Source organism: Oreochromis niloticus, linkage group LG17, assembly GCF_001858045.2.
Source record: "Oreochromis niloticus isolate F11D_XX linkage group LG17, O_niloticus_UMD_NMBU, whole genome shotgun sequence".
Taxonomy (NCBI): domain Eukaryota; kingdom Metazoa; phylum Chordata; class Actinopteri; order Cichliformes; family Cichlidae; genus Oreochromis; species Oreochromis niloticus.
In genome coordinates this window covers 23015585-23037455 of record NC_031981.2, presented here as the reverse complement: position 1 = coordinate 23037455, position 21871 = coordinate 23015585, and the positions used below count along the sequence as shown (strand labels likewise).

Genomic DNA, 21871 nt, shown 5'->3' with positions numbered 1-21871 from the left:
GCTGTATTTATACTAATATAAAACACATATTAGAGAAAGTGGTTGCTGTGTATGTGTGCTTTGAATTTGCCCCCCATCTGATTTCGGTGGCCCCGCCGGCTCGGTGCTCATCTGCGCCTTTTATCAGGTTCTTGGCGGAGATCAGGTCTCTTGTGCGCGTGCGCTGCTGCTGCGGATTAGAAACGGTCTGTGCACGCGCACAGTTCGGATTCTTGGACATTACCGTGGAAAATCCGCGTGTTTCAGCCAAAAACGAGATGCAAACCTCATCAGCTGAGTGTGTTGGGGTCACACAGAGGTCACACCGAGTCTGCGCGCAGTTCTATGAGCGCGAGAAGCTTTTAATGAGTAAGAAAGAAGAGGCGCTCTTTAACGACACCGTTAATGCTCCCGTAGGCTGAGCCGGTGAATTCGCTGTTCTCCAGGGGGACTCTGCACTCAAGTTCTCCGCTGCCCTGCGGCTCACAGCCAGCTGGCTCCGCGTACTCCTCCGGGAGCTTCATCTCCATAAACGTCTTCACGCAGGACTCTGACGGCTCCGTGCCAGCGAGCGCTTTGGCACGAGACAGCTGAAGAAAATTTTTAGGCTTTTATTTAGCGCGCGCGTGTGTGTGTGTGTGTCTGTGTGTGTGTGTGTGTGTGTGTGTGTGTGTGTTTGAAACTTAGTGTGCGTGTGTGTGTGTGTGTGTGTGTGTGTCCTTGGAGCTCTGTGTGTGTGTTTGTGCTTGGATTTCTCTGTGTGTGTGTGTGTGTATTTTGTAACATACTTACATCCAGCTGCCCCTGCAGCACAGCGGGCACACGCACACCAGCAGCAGACTCAGAGCGCTCATGTGTCGGACTCCGCAGCTCCGCGCCTCCATCCCTGCTCAGCTCCGCATGCTGACAGCGACCCGGCCCGGAGCAGGCTCCTGAATCCCGCTGAAGGAGTCTTTCCTCTACTCTGCTCTCCTCGATCTGCAGGAGAGGAGAAGCACCCTGGACCAGTCCGAGTCCCGGGCGGTTCTCATTGGACAAACTCAGGACTCAGCAGCTGACGTCAGAGCTGGACTATAACTGGCTGGATGGGTGAGAGGCTTCATGATAAAAACTTCGTGCTGACATCTGATCCCGAAAGGCAAATAAACGACAGAACGCAGTAGAAAAAAAATCTAAAAGAGGCTGGTTTTTGAATGACATTTTAGTTAAATAAAACTTAAAAAGATTAAAACTGAAACGATTTCGTGAACTTAGAAAGCAAACCAAAATACAAAAACGATACTGAGGAAATATGCTTTTAATATCTGAGATCATATTTTATTACAACTGATGAGAAAACGTGTTCGCTGAGAGTCACTGCTTTCAGAAACTTTCAGAAAGTTTCTATTGTAGTGCCTGTACTGATTTTCCTGATTTTCCTTTCATTCAGTAATAATTATAAAGGTTAAAACTAACTAATAACACCGAAACAATAAAAACGAAACATTTTTGAAATAATGGAAACTAAACGAGTAAATTCTCCCTGGAAACTAAACTGAACTAAAACGAAAAAGTCAAAATGAAATAAAAATAAACAATATTTAGGAAACAATAACTCTGTTGTTGGATTTTTGAAGAATGCTTGTCAAAAGTATTTGTATTTTACAGGGACACTGCGCTAAAGCGGAAACACCCAAAGTCCATTCAAATATTGATCATTTTAATCCTGTTAATAATGATGTTTGATCCTAACAAGGAACTACATATTGTCACCACGTTCAGTTCCTGAAAACGTAAAGACAACTTTCTTAAAGCAACTTTTGTCAATATGACCAAAAATGTAATAAATAAAAAACAATTTATTTCCTAATTCTGGAGCTTTCAGCCTCCTCTGTGGACCTCCAAAAGTTATTCAACAACCTAAAATCTGTCCTGATGAAGCTGGAGATGATAATAATAATAATAATAATAATAATAAAGAGAAAAAGATGAGTTTTGTCCACTGGTGTTTTATTAAATGTTATAAAGCCATAAGTGAGACAGTGTTTAAAAGAATGAGTCTGTTAGAGTGAAGACGTTGTGAGGACCAAGCACTCTGGTTATGAATGTGTTCACAGTTGAGAATTAAAAACTTTTTTGTTTGACTTTTTGTTTTTTTATGAAGAGCAGAATCAGCACAGTCATAAAAATATTAATTTCTTCTGTTTTCAGCTTATAAAAAGACACATTATACATCTGTAGAAAAATATAGAAATATAAGCAGAGTCATAAAAGACACTTCTGTCACGTGATGAAGAGCTTTCATCGAGTCTTTGGAGCTAAAACTGGTCTGACATACAGAATCGATCAATCAGTGAGGCCTGAGGCTAAGTCTGAATCAGGAAGCAGCTGCTTGAATCCACGCTAACTCCTATCACTGTCAAACACATGGGCCAGCAAGAAGCAGCTGGTGCAGTCAGCAGAATTATTCCGGAGGATTTTTCTGGTTCTGAAATGGAAAATCCCAGCAGAAGGTCAGAGATTAACAGTCCTGCTGCTGGGACTGAAATGCTGAAAGCTTTAAACACCTGCGAGCAGCAGGAACCAGCTGAGCGCTATCTCAAGTAACCTCTGCTTATTAGAAGCCAGCAGCTGAGTCTGAGACCCTCAGCGTCTCGTCGGATTGGTGCTCCTGACCTGCACAGTGAGGCTTCTGTTCATTCTGAATAATCCACCTCCACCTTTGAGTCCCCCAACCCCTCTCTGAAGTCCATGTCCTGGAGGGGGACAGGTGACTCTCCCGCAGGATTCACCTGGCCCCTCCCAGGTGTTCAGTTTCGGGTACTGGGACACAGGCGGCTCAGAAGGATCTCAGAGTATACTTGGTTCACTGGTCCTCTAACACGATAGGTTGGGGGTTGAGACCCCGCGTCCTGCTCCGTGTCTGGCAGGGTTGATTGGCTGCCGAGTGTATGTACAGTTCTCTCTGTTCTGTTCGTGTTTGCGGTGGACGTTCTGTCACTGGAAGGTTTTGTGGACCAAAACTTCTCCACCTGAGAAAACAGAGCAGAACATCAGCTGTGAGGCCTGCAGCCCTGACCACGGGAAGCGCTTCGTTTGCTGATAAATAAAGTTGTGTTACCTCATGAAAGTGACAGGCACAGCGTCCCTGCAGGAACTCTTTGTATCGACCCATCGTGATGCTGAACGTGTCAATCACTTCGTACCCATGATGCTTGGCGGTGGTGACAATGTCGTCGTTCTCCCTGTACAGGTCCTGTATCTCTGTCTGAATTAATGATCAAAGAAAGCAGCTTTAATTCCCATAGAGGGGTATGAATGACAGCAGGAACAGGAACAGGAACCTACCAGACTGAGAGACCTGATCCCGTCCACAGGCAGATGGAAGCCCATCCCTAAAGACTTCACCACCACCAGGATGTTACTGAGAGATTCACTGAGGAGGGACAGAAGTAACCCCACGTTACCATAGAAACCAGAGTCCTCAATAACATTGCTAATCCCGAACGCTAAGCCCTGGGTTAGTGTCTTTACTGAAAGGGTTTCTCATGTTACAGTAAATGCAGGACTGGAGTACAGGTGAACCTCAGGGATCAGTGTTAGGTCCTCTGTTCTTTAGATCAGTGCAAGCCCATATGGAGATAACACTGTGGTTTATACTGTATGTAGGTGGTGTTACACTGTGTCTCCTCACCTGTCCAGCACCTCACTGACTGTCCTCAGGTGATTGGTGTTGAGCCACTGGACTCCTCCCACCACCAGAACTGTTTGGTTAGAGTTCACCAGAGGCTGAGACCTTAACAGACAAGAACAGGAAAAGTCACCAGTTAAATATCTCACGGCTTCATGTAACTTGCCTCAAAAGTGGATTGTTAGGACCTCACCTGTTGAGCAGCTGCTGCAGAGCCTGCCTGAACGTGGGTCGCTGCTTCTTCTCCAGCCAGAACTGAGGATAGTACGAGTAGCTGACCAGAGTTCGTCCTCTGTTCAGGTTCCTGTAGACCAGCGTGTCGTGAGCTTTGCCCCAGTCCTCCAGGGTGGAGTTCACCCTCTCCATCAGAAAGTACATCATCCCACGATTTGTTGAGTCCCCGATAAACAACAGCTGAGGAGCAATGAGAGAACGGGTGATGTAACTCCATCAGGACGACCGTCCACAAACTGAGACATCTGATATGGACTGGTTCAAATCAGTTGATCAGGTGACCTTACCTTTCTGTCCTTCATACAGTCCTGCAGCAGGGGGTGGTCCACTATTGGGTGATAACAACCATCTGGCTGCCAGGAAACTTCCCTCCAGTCGCACGTCCTGTTGTCAGAACAGCTGAGGCATGGAACGACCCAGCGACCTGTCAGTCAGGTGAGATACACACAGGTGAGGCAGCGAGAACAAAAAGTCACATAACTTAAATCTGATGTATTATCTTAAGGGAGCAGTCCGCCAGCAGGACCTCAGACCTGACACGTGTCCTGAGCTGCAGGCATTACGTTGACTCTGGGATCCGCTGTGGGGCTGAAGACCACAGGGGCGACCCGGCTGGACCAGCAGACTGCAGTCCTGAACAACGGACATCAAACTGTGACAAATTTGCAATCAGCACTTCCAGGAAGTTCTGAACCTCCCGTGTGTGATTTCGGACAGCAGTACTCTGCAAACACGAACTGTAATTGGTAAAATGGCAAATGGACTGGTTCTTTCTTATGTTGTATTTTATTGTTTTATATTGTTATTTGTTGTATTTTCATTCTTTTTAATTTTGTTAAAATTAAGCACTTTATGATTTTTATTTCACAGATTTTTATCTGTGAAAAGCGCTATATAAATAAATTTTACTTACTTCTTATATAGTGCTTTTCAGCTGTATCTGAGCACTCAAAGCACTTTACACAAATTGCCTTATTCACAAGCACTTTTTTCTATGCCCTTTCATTTAAGTGCTTTCTATCTAACATTCATATGCATTCAAACTCCGATGGATACATCGAAGAGCACAGAGACTAGAGCAGATGGGGATCAAACCACCACCACTGCTGTTTTCTACTCATAGAAAATTACACATGAAAAACTTAAACACATGACTGCACCATCTTTAGTTTTAATCACTGGGTTTGATTCCCTGCAGGGTCAGAGGTCGCATCCATCCCAGTGAGCTTTGGCCTCTGAAAGTAAATCTGCTGTTTGAGGTCTGAAGCTTTTCGCTGTCAAACACCACGTCTTCTTCATGTGCTCGCCGCTTCCTCTCTCAGAGCTTCTCTTTCATCCTCCTCTGTGGATCCGTCCCCGTCCTCCTCTGCTCAGAGGTCAGGAGTCAAGCAAAGCGATCCACGCTCACCTCAGAGTCCCCGTGGGAGCCTCCAGGTCTGGCGCAGACTTCACAGCCACCGCCATCACAAACGCTGGCTCTTCTTCTTCTGCTGCTGCTGTTGCAGGTTTCGTCGTGGCGGCGTCACATTCCTCAAGTCAGCAGCGCAGCTCGCAACAAAGTGCGACAAGAAAACTTAACAGGGATTTTCTTGTTCGTACCTGCGCTCAGTGTACACGCTGCTCCGAGATCAGCTCCAAACACGCCGCCTCCAGCAGCAGCGGACCGTTTGAGGCCTCGCCACCGCCACGTCGCCCCCAACTCTGACTTTATCGAGGCCGCGGCCACGCGCTCCTCTTCCTCACCCGGACTCAGAGAGACGTGAGCCTTTCTCTCTGATCAGAGTTTCATTTCTGCTTCAAACTCCATAACAACGCGACGAAAGAGCACAGACGTCACTTTAACCATGACGACAGCTTTTGTGTAAATGCAGCTACTGAAGCCTGATGATGTCAGATATGACGTGCAGTAAAAAATGATTTGCTTTGTGAGAATCATTTTTATAACTTCGGGGACAGGGCTTTTTGCCTGGATGATAAAAAAAACCCTGTATTTTATTTTTTAAACTATCAGCTGGGAGTTTAAAATAATCAAATATAATAAATTATTTTCAAATCTCGTGTTCACAGGATAGTTAATATGACAAAGGTCAGAATCGTAGTCAGACATTTTCATGTTCAGTGAAAACAGACGGGTGGTGCGGAGTTGATGGAGCTGGTATTTGTGCAGCCACACAGAGCTGATAGAGGACCACAGAGCAAATGCCGGATCACAGGTGTGAAACACGTGTCAAACATTAAAAACTAAATGAATTTGTAAATGAATGTGTTCTCTTTGCGAATGGCTGTTTTTCTTTTTAATGTGTCAGAGTGCCGTAATTTCCTGCTGATGAATGTGACGTGACGTTTCATGCTTAAACCTTATTATTATTCCTGAACAGGTTAATTTTTCGGATATTTCATCAGTTTGTAAACAATATTTTCCTTCATTTTGGAAATCAGTGCAGTTTTTATTTTCAGTAAATAAATATTTGATTTTTTAATGATCAGACTATAGTTCATTTCACATACACTAGATGTTTATGATGTACATTATTTACTATTAAATAATTTCTAATAAAACAAGAATAGAAACATTGGAGACTGGGTATGGTTATAACATGGGGAGAGTTGCAGCGCCAGGAGTTGCACCAATTAGGGATGAGACATCAGGGTTTACCCATTTCTGTCCCTGATTTTAAATGGGGGTTGTCACAGGCATATGCGGATATTACTGAGAAAACAAGAACAGGAAAATATTTTTTTCACACAGCTGAAGATTAAATATGATATGACTTTGAGTACATTAGCACTTAGTCAAGCACTTGCTAGTTTCAAACCACCAAGAAGGAATATGTCAGTCAGGAATAAAGGCAAAGAGAAGCAAAAGAAGGAAAACCTGCCACAGAAGTGTTGAACTCTAACGCTGCTGAGACAACTTGTTATAATGTGGCACCAATCTGCACTTCAGGGCAACCAACATCCATTTATCATCACTGTGAAAGGGATTAAGAATGTACACACACACTGGCACTGATTTTTATACACATAATAAATAAGCTTTCTAAACCTAAATGCTTTTCAGACGGCAACTGTTCCTTAAGCATTCATACTGTCATGAAAGTTTGTTCTAGTACACTAATTTACACACAGCAGTGTGTTTGAGTTGTAGTTCAACACCATGTTCTCTGTTTTTGCTTCTTTTATTTAACAGCTAACCCTGGTAGTGTTGTAACAAAGGAATGCCGCATATTAACCCTGTGAGAATGTGTGTGTGTGTGAATAAATAAATGAGAGAAAAAGACAAACTGCTGAACATGAAAAGAGGGTTCTGAGTTTTTTCTCCGCCTGCAGGAATGAGGTGTGGGTGGGGGTGGGCTGTTTGTGTGGTGTCAGAATGAATCCATCATAGAGGAGCAGAAACACTCAGATAATCCTCCCATGTGATTGCAGAACTGATCTCAGGTCTGAGAGTCTTGGTAAATCCGGATCAGCGCTCATTAGATCATCTGAGCCGCCTTCTGTGGGAAACTCAGACCTCCGAACGGAGCAGTGGGTGGAGACGGGAGAGGAGGAGGTCTGACCAAACCAAGTGAGAAGAATCAAACACACACGCAGCATTCCAAATACATTCAAAGGAACATCTGCAGCAACATCTGCCTGCTGACGGGGTTCATAACCAGAGAGGTGGAGGTGTGGAGGCATTCACACAGGACGCTTGGACTGAACCATTAGTGCACATGCAGGGGGGAAACTCATGCAGGCCTGTAACCCAGAGCTGGAGCAGAGGTGGACATGAGTGGGTGGAGACAGCTGGACTCAGACCAGCGCTTCAAAAGCCTCATCAGCACTGAGGCGGGTGGAGGGCAGAGGGCGATAGCAGAACATGGCATTGAGGAAGATCACGACAACGAGCAGTGGAAGATGCAGACTTTAAATACACAAGGCAAACGAGGGAACAGAGCACAGGAGAGAGCACAGCTAAACATAGTCTAACTAATGAGACAGGGAAGCCAAACACAACAACCTGCACACAGGCCAGGAGACTATCAAAGTAAAAACCAAGGTAAGAGCAAGGGACAGAGAGAGAGAGCGAGGGATGGAGAGAGACAGAGTGAGAGAAGGAGAGAGAGACAAACAGAAATTACCAGACATGTTGGGCTACACAGAGAAATGACAGGGAAACAGACAAATTAACATGGAGACAAGACTGAGTTCAAAGAAGGACACTGGGAGAGGAAACTAGACACAAGAGGACGGGGAATGAAAAAAGAAAACCTCAGATAACAAGCTGAGATCTGGGGATACAAACAGAAATCAAAAGCATAACCAAAACTAGGACCTTCACCTCAGAATATTATATAAACCAAAATCAAAAATCCAAAACAGAAAAAATCCAGGTACAAAACCCAGGATCATGACAGGTGAGGGCGGAGGCGGAGGGCGGAGCTGGGTGCAGCTCAGGGCTTGGGAGTGGCTTTGTGGTCGTTCTCCCAGAGCATCTCTGAGCTCAGCTTCATCTGAAAGTTGATAAATAAGCTGCTGATCTGCATTTCCACAGAAACAAACAGGCCTAATGGGATCACGCTGCAGACAGGAGGTCAAAGGTCAGAGAGTCGCTGCCAAAACATTTTGTTCTGTTTAGGTTAGGAATGAAAAGCTGCTTCACGCTAACGCTCCACATCCCACACAGTCCAGAGAGGGAGGAGGCAGAGCCTCCAGAGCATGATGTTGCTGATACTGATCCATCAGCTCTGGCTCACCCGCCTGCAGAGACGGGTCGGAGGTCTGAGACGTGTTGGTGTGCACAGGTGTTCTCAGAGAGATTCACAGGTGAGATGTCCTCACAGAGCTCCAGCATCACAAACAAATACAACCTGCTGTCTCTGAGCCGGCCACCGTTCGTCTGTCTTTAGCTGACCAATCAGGACATGAAGGGCTTTGTCCTCTCAGCACACTGTGAGAACATCTGCAACAATGAAACATCTGGATGACACATCTGGACTGAGCTACTGCTCTCACAGAGGAGCTGAAGGGGTGGGTGGGTGGGGGGACCAGCTAGAAGTGATTTATTCAGACTCACAATGAGCTTCAAACAACAACCACAATCCTCACAATCAGCACACACGTCTCTGGACTCTGATTGGCAGCAGCTTAGGATCCAGGGTCACATGCCTTCAGGTGAGCACAGACACAAAGATTAAGCTCACCAGCTCCATCAGATAACCAATGAAGACATGACTGTAACATGATACACTCACACACACACACACATACGCAGGTGTGTTTATAGTGAGTCTTTGTCTTCACTCAGTTTAACCTGCAGAAACTCCCGTGGCCTCAAAACTCTTATTGTAATAATAATAAAAATTATTATTAATTTTGTTATTTTTATTGTTGTTGTTTTTATGTTTTTGTTTGATGCAGTGTTATCTTTAGCTCTCGTCAGCTGACTCAAGGTTTTACTGTTAAATGTGAGTACAGGTTTGATTCCAGTGTGACTCTGCTCCCACCTGCTGGAGCTGCAGATCGTCTGCAGAGAGAAGCAGCCAACGCCCACTCCTGATCATTAACACTCCACAGAGTCATCAGTTTTTAGTTTTGTTATTAGTCTTTGAGTGTGTGATGCATAAAAAACACATGCTAAACACAAGCTCACATTCATGCACACATCAGCAAACATCTGCACTGAAGCATCCTCAGACTGACTTCCTGTTTTCAGTAATATTTCAGCTGAACATCCTGCTCACGCTCAGACAGAGTCTCAGACCAAACTCTGACCTCTGACTACTGATCCTGGATAAGTTACTGGTGACCCGATGAGCCTGCTGGTTGAGCATCAACAAGCGCTGTGTTCTCAGGGGCCAACCAGGCCCGCTGAACTCCACCCTCTTTAACTCAATTTGAGGCTCTCAGGTGGATCACAGGTGGATGAGAAGGGGGCAGCTGGAGGGCAGATGAAAACATGAACCTGAGAGGGATTGGGGCTACGTGGGGGCATGGGCCCCACACAGCTTTAACCTGCATCAGGTAAGCTCATATGTTATGGACCTGAAACTGATCCAGATTAAAGCAGATTACCATCTTCTTCCTGAACAGACTGAAAGCTGGGAGCTGTTTGCTCACTGGAGATTTAACAGTGACAGACGAAGAACCTGAAGAACATCATCTGAACGTAAGAGACAGAAAACCTGAATCCTCTACAACCTGAGCCGAACACAAGCAGCTCCTCACACAGTTCGCTTTATTCTGCAGATGTTCTTTTGCAGTCCTGAGAAACATCCATCTGAGGTCACAGAGGAGAAGCTGATGGAAATGAGTGCAGATGTTGGAGAAGCATCAGCTTTGCAAATGCCTGCTCACGCTTCACCGCAGGCGTCAAGCTGTTAGCACCGCAAAGGGATGTGAGAGGAATTTAGGCAGAAACAAACGGAGCCAACATTTCATTCTTCTCAGAGTGTTGAGGTCATGTCAAGATGGTTTACTGAAAGCTGGAGCCAAGCCCGGAGCAGACATTAGAAAACACCAGAGCTTTTTTTTTTTATCAGGCTGATCAGATTCAATCAGATTTACTGAAGCAGTAAAGTGTGAAGGAAACAGATGTCAAGACAGACAGAGTTTTCTGTGCCAGGCTCTGCTGTATTGCTCTCTGACACTCATAGTTACAAAAGCAATAAATGACCAGCAGATCCTGCCAAACTCATCTCTTCACCTTATCTGTGCCCTGACTTACTCTAAAAACCAGATAAAAGATAACAAAAGATAATAAAAGAGGTTGCAAGCAACACAGCAGAGCTCAGGCAGACACTTAGCTGTCCTACCTGTGCAAACACTGGAAACTCAAAAAGGGCTCAAACATCCAGGCAACAACTCACATTTGTAACTGGAGTAACCAGAAGGTTTGAAATCAGACGTAACACAAAATAAACCTGTTCCAACCTTGTTTTACAAAATCCCGGACAAACCCCCAAATCATATAATTCTTATAATGGAGGGGTGAAGCGTCAAGGAAGGCAGAATGAAATAAAATAATTTGGTGTGTGCAGCTGGTGGACTGCACACACCCTGCAGTCCACCAGCTAACACGAGTGAATTCTGTATACCTGTGAAGCTGATGTAATAAACAACACAAAATAATAAACAACAAATAAATGTGTCCTGATCCTGTGTCATTTGACTCAGCATTTTAAGTTTTAATATATTTTGATGTTTATGGTTTATGTTTAATTTCATTAGGTTATATAAGTTCATTTTTATTATGCCTAGGTTGCCGTTATAGTTCATTGTTTATTAGATTACCCTAGTGTCTTCACCCGGTGTGTTTAAGTTTCCCTCGCCCTTCGTGTGTTTCATGTCTGTGTGTCCAAGCTCGTGTTGTGTCTGTGTCTCATTATGTTTCCTGTTTTATTTTGAAGACGTCTGGTGTCCCATGTCCATTGTGTTTAGTTTCACTTCCCCTGTGGTGTCATTATGTTCATTCCAGTCAGCTGTTTCCCCATGTGTTTCCACTTCTCCTGATAACCTCCTGTGTGCATTTAGTGTGTGTGTTTTCATTCATTCCTTGTCCGATCGTCTGCTGTCCTGCCATGTCATGCCATGTTCCCAGGTCTACATGCCAAGTTGTCGTGTTTAAGGTTTTTCATGTCAGGTTTTCATGTTCAGAGTTTTTTATGTTTAGCCTTAGTTCACCCAGTTTAGGTTAGTGTTTAGTTTTGTCTTTGCCCCATGTTTGGTATGTTTAAAACCAGCCTTTAACAAACGGCTCACTTTCAGTTAATATCAAGTTTGTTTCCACACTTTGTGTTGTCTGCACTTGGGTCCACCTCCTCACTCCACACAGTCTGCTTCAGCCAGACTGTGGCAAAACGTTGGTGTAATGGGACCAGAATTTGTGCATTTTGCTTTAAATGATGAACATCCTGTTAACAAAGCTGTCTGAAGTTTCCTGATTGGTTGTTTCCATTTCCATCAACAGCATTGAAGAGCTTGCTGCTGTGTTTCTCACCATTTAGCTTTCAGAGATTATTCAGTCAAACTATCACAGAGTGGGAAGCCAGGTGGGAATTGGGCCTTATTGTTGTTGTCTGGATTTTTCAGGGTAATGTAACATTTCAGGGCTCTTCCGGGCGACTAACGTGATGAGAGCAGCTTCAGCAGACCTGATCAGACTGATGATATAACTGATGACTTCAACCCCATTGAAACAGCAAAATACAAACTTAAAGGAGACTTTGTGTTTGAAGAAATGAACGTCACACACCCTGCAGTCCACCAGCTAACAGAAAAGCTCCTACCTGCACAAAGCTGCACATCACGTGATATCCAAACATGGGCAGGCTGGGCCGACTCTCCCTGTAAACATGGACAGTGTAGATGGACATGATAACAGGCTCCGGGTGGCTGCCGTCCATCACCAGGATGCTGATCTTGCTGTTGCCGAGGCCAACCGGGTAGTTCGCCATCCTGAAGGAAGAAACTTCTTGTTAATCCTGCTGTTGTAAAAGTGGCTGCAAGGAGGTGCACTGAGGTTATCCTCTGTGAAGAGGAGCAAATGGAGCTACAAAGCCAGCTTCACATTTTATTTGAGTTTCATAAATCCAGCATGGATCACAAATCTAAACTGAAATAAAACAACTCTTGTGTCCCTTCCTTTTTCCTCATAAAAGCCCAGCATAATGCTAATGCATAGTTAAAGCCCAGAAGAGAAGTAATAGTAGTAGCTGGTTGCTGTCAGCAGGCTGCTGCTTGCTTCATGCCCCAAATCAAAATGGCAAATGCTATAAAGCAGTTCACGTTCTGATTTTACTTCAATAGAAACGTGTTAAAAGAATCTAATAAAGGAAGTACATCTGTTGTCTCGACTCCTGCTTAAACATGCTGTCCAATCAAATATCACATTTTGAGGTTCCTTTCATTCAGGACTACCTCGACTGCACCTTCTAAGGGCCAGGAAGTCTGGGAATTGTAGTTCTTCACGTTCTCTGCTGTAACCTGTTGGTTTTTACAGTCCTGGTCTCACCTGGGTCCTCGGTGTTCATCCAGGTGGATCCTGCAGGCCGAGCTGACAGGTTCCGGCCGGATCCGAACTGTCATTGTGTCAAAGGTCACCTCTGTGCGGTACTCCTTCACCAGGGGATGGAATGGGGGGGTCAGAATGAGGGGGGGGTCTGTGTAGATCTGTCGAAGGTGGGGGTCCACACAGAGACCTGAAACAGAAGAATCAGCATGACGTTCGATCTCGAGGTTCTACTTCACTTCACCCATGACACCTACCACTAATGAACAGAGCTTTCACAGTAGAGTACTGAGCAAGTCCCGCCTAGGAAGCCCCTGAACCTGTTTGGGGGTAAAACCATCTCCTGTTTCCTCAGGTAGAAACCAAGCATCATCCTCTAAGGCTGAAGCTGGAACTCCGTTACAGAAAAAAACTTTGCGGATGCTGTGATCACACTTTGGCTGCATGGATCAGAAAACCTCTGCAAACTGCATCCACTAACCACTTCACTTCCACCTGTACGTTAAAGCAGATAACCGTCAGTGAGCTGATGCTTTTCCATCTGCAAACAAATGCCATTTGTCCCACCGCCACCAGGAGGCACCAGTGAGTCTACATTAGTGGGACAGATGTGAGCAGTACCAGGACCAGCGATGAGCACATTCTTCCTGTGCTTCTCTCACAGGTGTAGGTGTGAATGGCTGTCTGTGTTAGCCCTGCGTACCTCTACAGGTGTACCTGCCTGTCGCCTTGTGACAGCTAGAACAGGTTGTATGGATTGAGCAGCATCATGTGACCACATGTGTTTCCAGATGTCAGCACTGGTCTAAAATCCACATCTCACCTTCGTCCTGCGAGGAAGACAGAGCTGGCTGCTGCCTGGGCGGTTCGTCTGTCCTGTGGGAACATCAGACATCAACCTTCTGTGAGCGTCTAAGTTCACACACAATGGATGATCTCACACCTGTGAGCCTCTTACCTGCAGCTCCTGTTTGTTTTCAGCTTGTAGAAACCTTCGATCTGGGTCAGGAGGTCAGGGAGGTCAGAGAGGCTGCGAGGCAAGGATGAGGAGGAGGAAACACTGGGATAGAGCTGTGGGGACAAACAAGGCAGACAAACACAGTTAACACTGATGAAGAAGAAGATGATGAAGGAGGCGGGGCTTAACTAACCGGCTGAAACGCTGATGACGTCTTCATCAGCAACTGAAAGTGCAGCAGAAGAAGAAACTCGTCTTCAGACAAACTGATGCCAAGTGTCCCTGTACAGCCACCGTACTGACACACACACACACACACACACAGTCAGGTGGGTGACATTTAATTTTTTTATTTATTAATAAAAACAAACAGTATCTTATTTTTTATTTATGAATCAAAAAAAGTGTCTGTAGGATGTCCATCAGGTTTAATTAATTTTTAACTCAGTGTTTCTGTTTCTTTTATTTATTTCATTTTATTTGTTTTGGTTAATTATTCAATAAATACGCTTTTTATTAATTTATTAAAATATTTATTCTTTTTCTACACGTGTTATAGAATTTACTCATTATTTATTGTTATCTTTTGCATTATTAATTAATATATTATTAATAATTATTCATTAATTATTACTTATTCATTAATTTTTTCCTGACATAGAAAACTCCTACTCCTTTAATGACAACAAGCTACTCACCTGGCTCCCCTCCCTCTCCGAGGACAGGTGTGTGTGTGAGGACAGGTGTGAGAGTGGCGGCAGCAGGAAGTGCAGCGTGTCCTCCAGGATCAGGTCTTTGGTGATCTGTTGGTCAAAGGCATCGTTGCTCAGTCCTGAAACGTTTAACTGCGTGTCCACCTGAAGAGGAGAAGCAGACCAATCATAAAGCAGCTGAGGTCAAGGCGCCCTCTGCTGGTCATTCACCTGAACAGCTCAGACTGGTTCTGTGTTTGAGGTCCAGTAAAGTGTGGTTATTCTCAGGTCCAGTCAGAGACGGTTGCTCTGCTGGGTCATCATGTAACTCAGGGGTGGGCAGCTCCAGGCCTTGAGGGCCGGTGTCCTGCAGGTTTTAGATATCACCCTTGATCAACACACCTGAATCAAATGATTAGTTCATTACCAGGTCTCAGGAGAATTTCAAGACATGTTGAGGAGGTCATTTAGCCATTTAAATCAGCTGTGTTGGATCAAGGACACATCTAAAACCTGCAGGACACCGCCCCTCAAGGCCTGGAGTTGCCCACCCCTGATGTAACTCAACCTCCAGGTGTCTCAGTAGCTTGAAGCTTCTTCTGCCTCTTCATGAGTTTGAACCCTTTCACCCAGAGGAGGCAGAACTTCTCTGAAGACCAGCTGGAAGGCTGGGCTGAATGTGAAAAGTTAATGGTCAAACTCTTACCTGGACTACCACAGGTGTGACAGAGCTGCTGAAGAGCAAAGTAAAGGTGAGCAGCTGGAAGCACAACACACACCTGAAACACACAGTAGTGACAACGTGAGCCACAAGGGGGCGCAGACTGCACACGCTCAGTAGACATGACAGATCCAGTCTGAGGCATTTTCAAGTCTTCATCCTTTCTACCCACCTTTCTTTCTTACTCGCTCCCTACTTTCCTACCTTCATTTCTTTATACCTTCCTACTTTTAGCTGCAGTTTGGAGCAACTGCAGACAGACAGGTGTGTACTGAATCTGGATTGTGAAACAGGAAGTAAAGTTAAGAGTTTCAGCTTAGAATTCACCTGCTTATGGTTCGCAGCTTCTTATTGGTTGACGCTGCAGCCGCCTGCAGCACTTTACTTATCACCTGCTTCACCTGCCTCAAAGCCTGATGGGAGGCTGCTGGATCGAGGTGCTGCAGCAGGAAGTCCCTGAGCTGACAGGAAGAGGAGGAGCTAAAGGCTAACAGCAATGGTCAATGATAATTTATTGTCCCCAATGGGAAACTGATTTGCAAGTGAAAGAGGATGTGTTAGCAGTGAAGTGAAGAGCAAGTCCTACACAGGAACATGTTTTACCTTCACAGGTTGGCCCCTCGGATGCTGAATGGTCATCACCACGCTGATGTCATGCAGGAAAGAAGTCAGCGGGCTCACTGAGGTCACCAGGACATAAACATTCACCATGGCAACCAGAGCAGGAGGAGGGGCTTGGCTGTCAGGGAAACTTTAGAGAAACAAGAAATATTACCTCACAAAACTCAGACAACTTGCTGTCAGCTGGTCACATACACACCTGTCCAGAGGAATCTGCAGCTTCTGATTAGTCGATCCACAGGCATGAGGGTTCATGGGTAAACTAGACTCTGAGAGAAACAGCAAGAGGTTAGCTGGGACCTTCAGATTAAAGCTCAGTTCCAGGCAGTGCTCTTATTTGGCAGTAATGTCTAATGTTGGATGAGCACAGATCATGCGACTTAGGCCACAATCAGCTGATCTATCACATTTAATCAAGATCAATAAGCTGATTTGATTTACCTGCTGCAGACTTACCTGTCAGCTGGGAGTGTGTATAGAAGCGACACAGACCTCCACCCACGTTTGAAAATGCCTCTACCAGCCCGGGCAGCAGGTTCACCTGAGCACACACACAGTTTAGCTGTTATGTCATCAAACATGCCGTCAGTTGACACAGACAGGACAGGAGAGGCTCACCGTCTGATGACGCTGCAGGTGAGAGAAGGAGATCCTCCTCAGACAGCTCTGCTCTGACGTGCTGAGGCACAGCAGGAGGCTCCACCCACCAATGCCTGTAACCATGGAGACACACAGAAGCCTCACCTGTAGTTAAGTGGAGTTTTATTCACAATGCGACAAATCACATCAGTCAGGTAGACTCAGATCAACGACAGCCTGTGAGGGACATCATCTTCTTCACACTTTCAGATAAAATAAAAGAGCCACCTGCACAAGTCCCAGCTCACCCCAAACTCTGCACCTCTAACTGTGAAAGACCACAGAATCCAAAACCACCGGAGGCCTTTTCTACTTGTTTTACACAAAGAAAACGGGAACATGTGGAAGTGATTGTTGACAGGAAACGCTCTGCGGTGGGCTTTTGGCTGGAGCTGTTTGGTTTCAGCAGAAAGAGAACGAAGCAGGATGTTCAACACAGACAACTTTACTTCAACAGTGAGACCATCCTCAGGCTGTGAACCAATAATACACAGATTTAAACCTGATGTAAAGTGTAGGTCCATCCATCCATCCATCAGTCCTTCTGTCTATCCATCCATTCGTCCATCCATCTGTCTGTCCATCCCATCCATTCCCCTACAGCCAAGACGAGTTGACCTTCTGCTCCGTCTCATTTTGTGTTTTATGACCAAACATGAGCAAAAGGAACTTCCTGTTCCAGCTTCCTGCCGTCCTCGGTCTGCAGGAAGCTTCACTTCGTGCTCTCAAGTTTCTCTCAGCTTCTCCTTAAACCTCAAGCTTTACTGTCTCACTGCTCCTCAAACATAGGGGGACAGAGACAACACAATAATGTACCTGCCTCTGATCACATAAGCCAGTCAGTGAAGTCTTTATTACTCAGATCTATAGGTTCAGGTAGAGGTTAGGTTATGATGTAATTCATTAATAATAATGAATGTTTAATGAAGGGTGTTAAGAAAATACCTGACAGAATCATCCAGTCAGAGGTTCAGATCGCTTTGCCTCCACAGGATTCAGTTGATGTGGTAATGAACATGTGAATAAATCTGCATTATTATTGTTACACTCATATCTCCCTGAATTGTTCATGTCGTTCAGTGCTGTCGATAAATCATCTTTGAATTTGACATCAGCAGCTGGATGACCCACTGGTCTGTTTTCAGGCGAAGTGGGCGGGGTTAAACCCAGAGTGAAAGGAAGCATGGAAGGCCTTTTGTGGTAACACAGACGGAGGCCGTTTGTCGGTCTTGTGCATGCTCGTGTTTCTCTGCTGTGGCATGCACGACTGCAGTGATTTTCCACAAACACTCGCTGAGGTCCATCTGCTCTCACAGGAAGTCTCCACCCTCCTCCACCCACAGGAAACCCTGACCTCTGCTCGCTCAGGTCGCTGTTTAAAGCTCCAACAGGGCGGGGCCGTCTGAGCGAGCTCACACTGTTTACATGCTTGATATACAGAGACTGCGTGTGTGTGTCTCTGTGTGTGTGTGTGTGTGTGTGTGCGCGCGTGTGCGTTTGTTTTTCTGACAGGTTGAAATGTTTAAAGAACAGTTCATTCAGGATCAGTTTGAGAGAGATTGTTTATTTTCCCAGCAGCACCTGAAGCCAGCACAGCACCCCCTCAGATGTATATTTACCCTGCGTGCTCCTCAGGAAGCTGCTGGTTTCGGCGTATCTGGACAGGTGGACCTCGTAGTCCATCTGCTGCAGGACTCTCTGGTACAGCTGGACCTCGGTGTCTGAGGCCGGGTGTCGCCCCGTCAGAACTACAGCCCGGCGCCGGTGGGGGGGCCTCTGAGACGAGAGCTGCAACTGAGGGGGCGACAGGAGTTCATGTGAATCAGAATCAGAATACTTTATATATCCCAAAGGAAATTATGTGGGTTACAGTTGCTCCAAGACAGTAACAGACTAAACTCTTTAAATAATACAATATGTTACAGAGTTTACAAATGTACAGATTGGTGTGGAGAACATCTTAGAGATAGCTTTAAGGGAGTTTGACACAGCTGAATGATACCCGGCATGGTGGAGCTCCAGTTGATGGAGCGCTCAGAGATGAACATTTGAAACCATGAAGCTTTGTCAGCCCTGAGGTCAGCTTGGTGCTCTGATGATGGCCGTCTGCACACGTTCAGCCTGTGAGGTGTTTCTTCTCACCAAAGAAGAAGAAATGCAGTCAGCTCAGGCCTGCAGCTCTGAGGCTGGGATGCTGTTTTCCTGTTGGGTCAGTGGCTGTGATGTCAGCCTCACACTGCTTCCTGTTATCCTTAATCTAACACCTTCAGCTTCCTGTCAGCTGACACAACGAGGCAGCAACGCTCCACTGTCTGGACTCCAGACAGATCGATCACAGACAGTTCTTTATGAACTGGGATTTTTACAGAGAAAATTCCAGATTAACTCAGCAGGAGGAGCACCATCAGACCATCCAGCCCACATTCCAGACTGATAGACCGAGTCACATGACCCAAAACACCCTCATCACGCCCCCCCTCCCCGGTTTTAATGTCTCACTCAGTTTAACGTGATCTGTGATCTCAGCGTGTTCACTGCTACAGGATTAGAAATGAGAGAAAAGATTTTACACATAAATACATTTGAATTATGTCATCATAGCAAATATTAAACCAAACACAGACATTTTTAATTAACCTGTCCGATCGGCCAATCAGAGTCCAGCTGATGGATCAAAGGTTCCTGTTTCAATTACGTTAACCCGTTCAGGACCGACTGACCATCACCCGTGGACTGGACTGTATTTTCTGGTTAGTCAGAATCTTTTCAAACCTCTGAAAGCTCATGAGGTAACATGGTGTTCTTGTCGTGGCTCCGGTCCTCTGCTCCTGTCAGACTGCATTAAAATAGATGTTGAGAATCTGCTCCCAGCAGTAAATCCTCACATCTGACTGGAAGCTGTAGGGAGGAACCAGAGAAGTGAACAGCTGATGGCCAACAGCTGAGAGTCAGCTGACACGAGAACAACACCGACCTCTGACCCTGAAGGATGGTCAAAGAAAAGTCTAGAAACTTCCCGAAAGACCTTAAAAGGTTTCATAACACATGGAGACACCAGGGACGGCCTCTCAAACATCAGACACACCAAAGAACCCTGAAGACACAAAGACAGAGCCTGAAACTTCCTAGAGGTGGAATAATCAGGCCCTGCATCACCCAGAGACACCAGTACATACCACAAAATACCTGTAGCATTCAGAAAATCCAGAAAGACTCAGGAAAGACCCAGAACCCTCCTGAGAGACTGAGAAAGACCCCAAAATACGCTAAAAGAGCAGGAACCCTGCAAGAATACTCATAAGTACCCTGAAGTCTGTGGAGACCATTGTGTTCAGGGTGACCTGCACGGTGAGCCCTCGTCTGCTGTCGCTTTAATTCTGCAGAGGTTGAACGACACACACAGCAGAAATACAACATTCAAACCTTTATTTAAAAGATTTTTTTACGTCTTACACAATAACAAAGACCGTTCAGATGTATTGATGAAGTTTGTTTGTCTTCATGCATAAAGACTCAATAAATTCCTTCTCAGCTGTTCACGTCCTGTGGGTCAGCAAAATGCTTTATCGATAAAGTTTTACTGAGCCACAGCATTACAGAGATGTTACAGCTCTTCTTGAGTGGTGTAAATCTAAACTCATTATCAAGTTTTCAGATGAAGATGGAATGAAAGCTCATTAAAGCCTCAGTGTTACTCCAACTCTGACCTCAGAGCTCTGAACACGACACTCAGTAAAGGGTGAAAGATGAGCAGACAGGAGTTTACAGCCCTCATAAAACAAACCAAACACTGTGAGTGTGTGTGTGTGTGTGTGTATGTGAGTGTGCTTGTGTTTACACTCTTGCTATCTGTCAGAAACTGGATCCTCGTGGCACAAATATTTCTATCAGGGACACCAAGCACAGGACACACTTAAAATACCCAGAACACATGCCGACTGGATTGGCTGGCTCTGATTGGTCCATGCAGCTGTCAGTCACCCCGTGGTAAAATAAAACCCTCTGCTCACAGTCGTTCATCCGTCTGTGTCTAAAAATATAGCAACAATGAGACAGAAGGAGCCTCGGCCCAGCAGGAATCCTCCTCCAGTGGATGCATTCAGAAGTCCATTCAGAAATCAAAATGTTTTAAGAAGAGTTCACTCCACTTTGCTGTCTCAGGGATGTTCACATGTATTTGAAGTGTTTTAGTTAAAACAGAGCTTTAGAGTCATTTTGGATTCAATAATAAAGTTTATGTGGAACCAATGAGACAGTACAGTAATAAAGTGCCTTTGGCGAGATCTAAACATGAAACACATTTGAGGAAGTTTTAAAGCAATATGATTTTCACTAAACTCTGACACATGATAAAGTGGGCTACAGTTTGACAGAGTTTAACTGGAGTGAAAAATATAGTGTTTGAAAGATGACGGTCATCTAGGAGTCTAGAAATAATAAAAACAGCCTTAAGTCTGGTGATGGGATAGTGTGGCGGAGCCCTCAGGTGCCTGACCATCACTGGCTCAGTGCAGGTGCTCCTTAAATGTTTGCCTTTTTTAAATTGAGTTTGGTGAGCAGCTTTACTAAACTGATGCTGGTGGGGGTCACTGTTGGCCACTCAGAATGACGTCATGGTGTGACGCAGGTATGCTCACCTGTGCGTGTCTCTGCAGAGCCTCCAGAGTGCACACGAACCTGCGGGTCAACATCTGGAGCGAGGATACCTTGTAGCACACATCTGACCGCACCGGCTCGTCCCCCACCATCAGGTACACACAGAGCGCGAGCAGGAGCGCGAGCAGCAGCAGGGGCGGGCCGGAGCGCCGGCGGAGCAGCAGGACGCACCGCATCACCGGAGCGCGAGCTTCACCGTACCTCCGTCACCTCCATCACCTCCGTCAGCTCCATCTGAGCCATCTGAGCCCGCTCAGAGCATGCGCAGTTTGAAGCCTTCATTAGAAAATAAAGTCCTGCTTTTATGTGACACGGGTGCGCGCGCAAGAGAGGCCGTGACTGCTGTGCTGCTCAGCCGCGCGCGGACCTGAGATCAGATGGAGGAGGTACGAACTCCACAAACTCCACAAACTCCGAGCTCACTCCTTTAAAAGGACACAGTATGACTCCTCGAAGTCAAATCTGCGCCGTCCTCCCCGCATTATCTTCTGCTCCGTCTAAACTGCTTTACCTCCTGTGCTGGAGCCACGCATCAGGCTGGAGCTGCTGTGGAGTAGCGGGACACCATCTGGTTTGAGTTAAAGCCAGCAGCAGGAGGAGGAGGCTCCGTGGTCAGGTTTCAGCTCCTCGGTCCGTCCTCTCCTCCAACCTTTCTGCACACAAACATGAGGAAGCTGCTTTTCCTCCTCTCTACCAGGAGTCTACAGGA

At 45.7% G+C, this 21871-nt stretch overlaps 2 protein-coding genes and 1 long non-coding RNA gene across 4 annotated transcripts in view; 1 reads left to right on the top strand and 2 right to left on the bottom strand.

The window, feature by feature from the left end:
* Nucleotides 1-906, bottom strand: part of wnt16 (wingless-type MMTV integration site family, member 16) — an 8783-nt gene extending 7877 nt beyond the window's left edge. For both annotated transcript variants that reach the window (XR_269967.3, XM_003448809.4), the window contains exon 1: nt 772-906. Coding sequence is in view for 1 of the 2 variants with exons in the window: in XM_003448809.4 (XP_003448857.1) it covers nt 772-863 (92 nt within the window). In the remaining variant the exon portion in view is untranslated. The remainder of the gene's footprint in view (nt 1-771) is intronic.
* The window catches only part of LOC112842575 (uncharacterized), an 8401-nt gene extending 5734 nt beyond the window's left edge, over nt 1-2667 (top strand). Inside the window, exon 3 of the long non-coding RNA XR_003214398.1 lies at nt 790-2667. This is a non-coding gene — a long non-coding RNA (uncharacterized LOC112842575). The remainder of the gene's footprint in view (nt 1-789) is intronic.
* Nucleotides 1952-21871, bottom strand: cped1 (cadherin-like and PC-esterase domain containing 1). The gene is made up of 21 exons (XM_013273505.3): nt 21144-21871; nt 18126-18300; nt 16486-16580; nt 16324-16408; nt 16067-16136; nt 15850-15997; nt 15574-15707; nt 15232-15304; nt 14532-14690; nt 14027-14131; nt 13834-13946; nt 13699-13751; nt 12879-13065; nt 12154-12322; nt 4417-4516; nt 4171-4307; nt 3843-4063; nt 3653-3754; nt 3307-3394; nt 3080-3226; nt 1952-2990 (listed from the first exon to the last, which is right to left on the bottom strand). Exons 1-21 carry the CDS (start codon nt 21336-21338, stop codon nt 2769-2771), a joined length of 2778 nt encoding a protein of 925 aa, XP_013128959.1. The 5' UTR covers nt 21339-21871; the 3' UTR covers nt 1952-2768.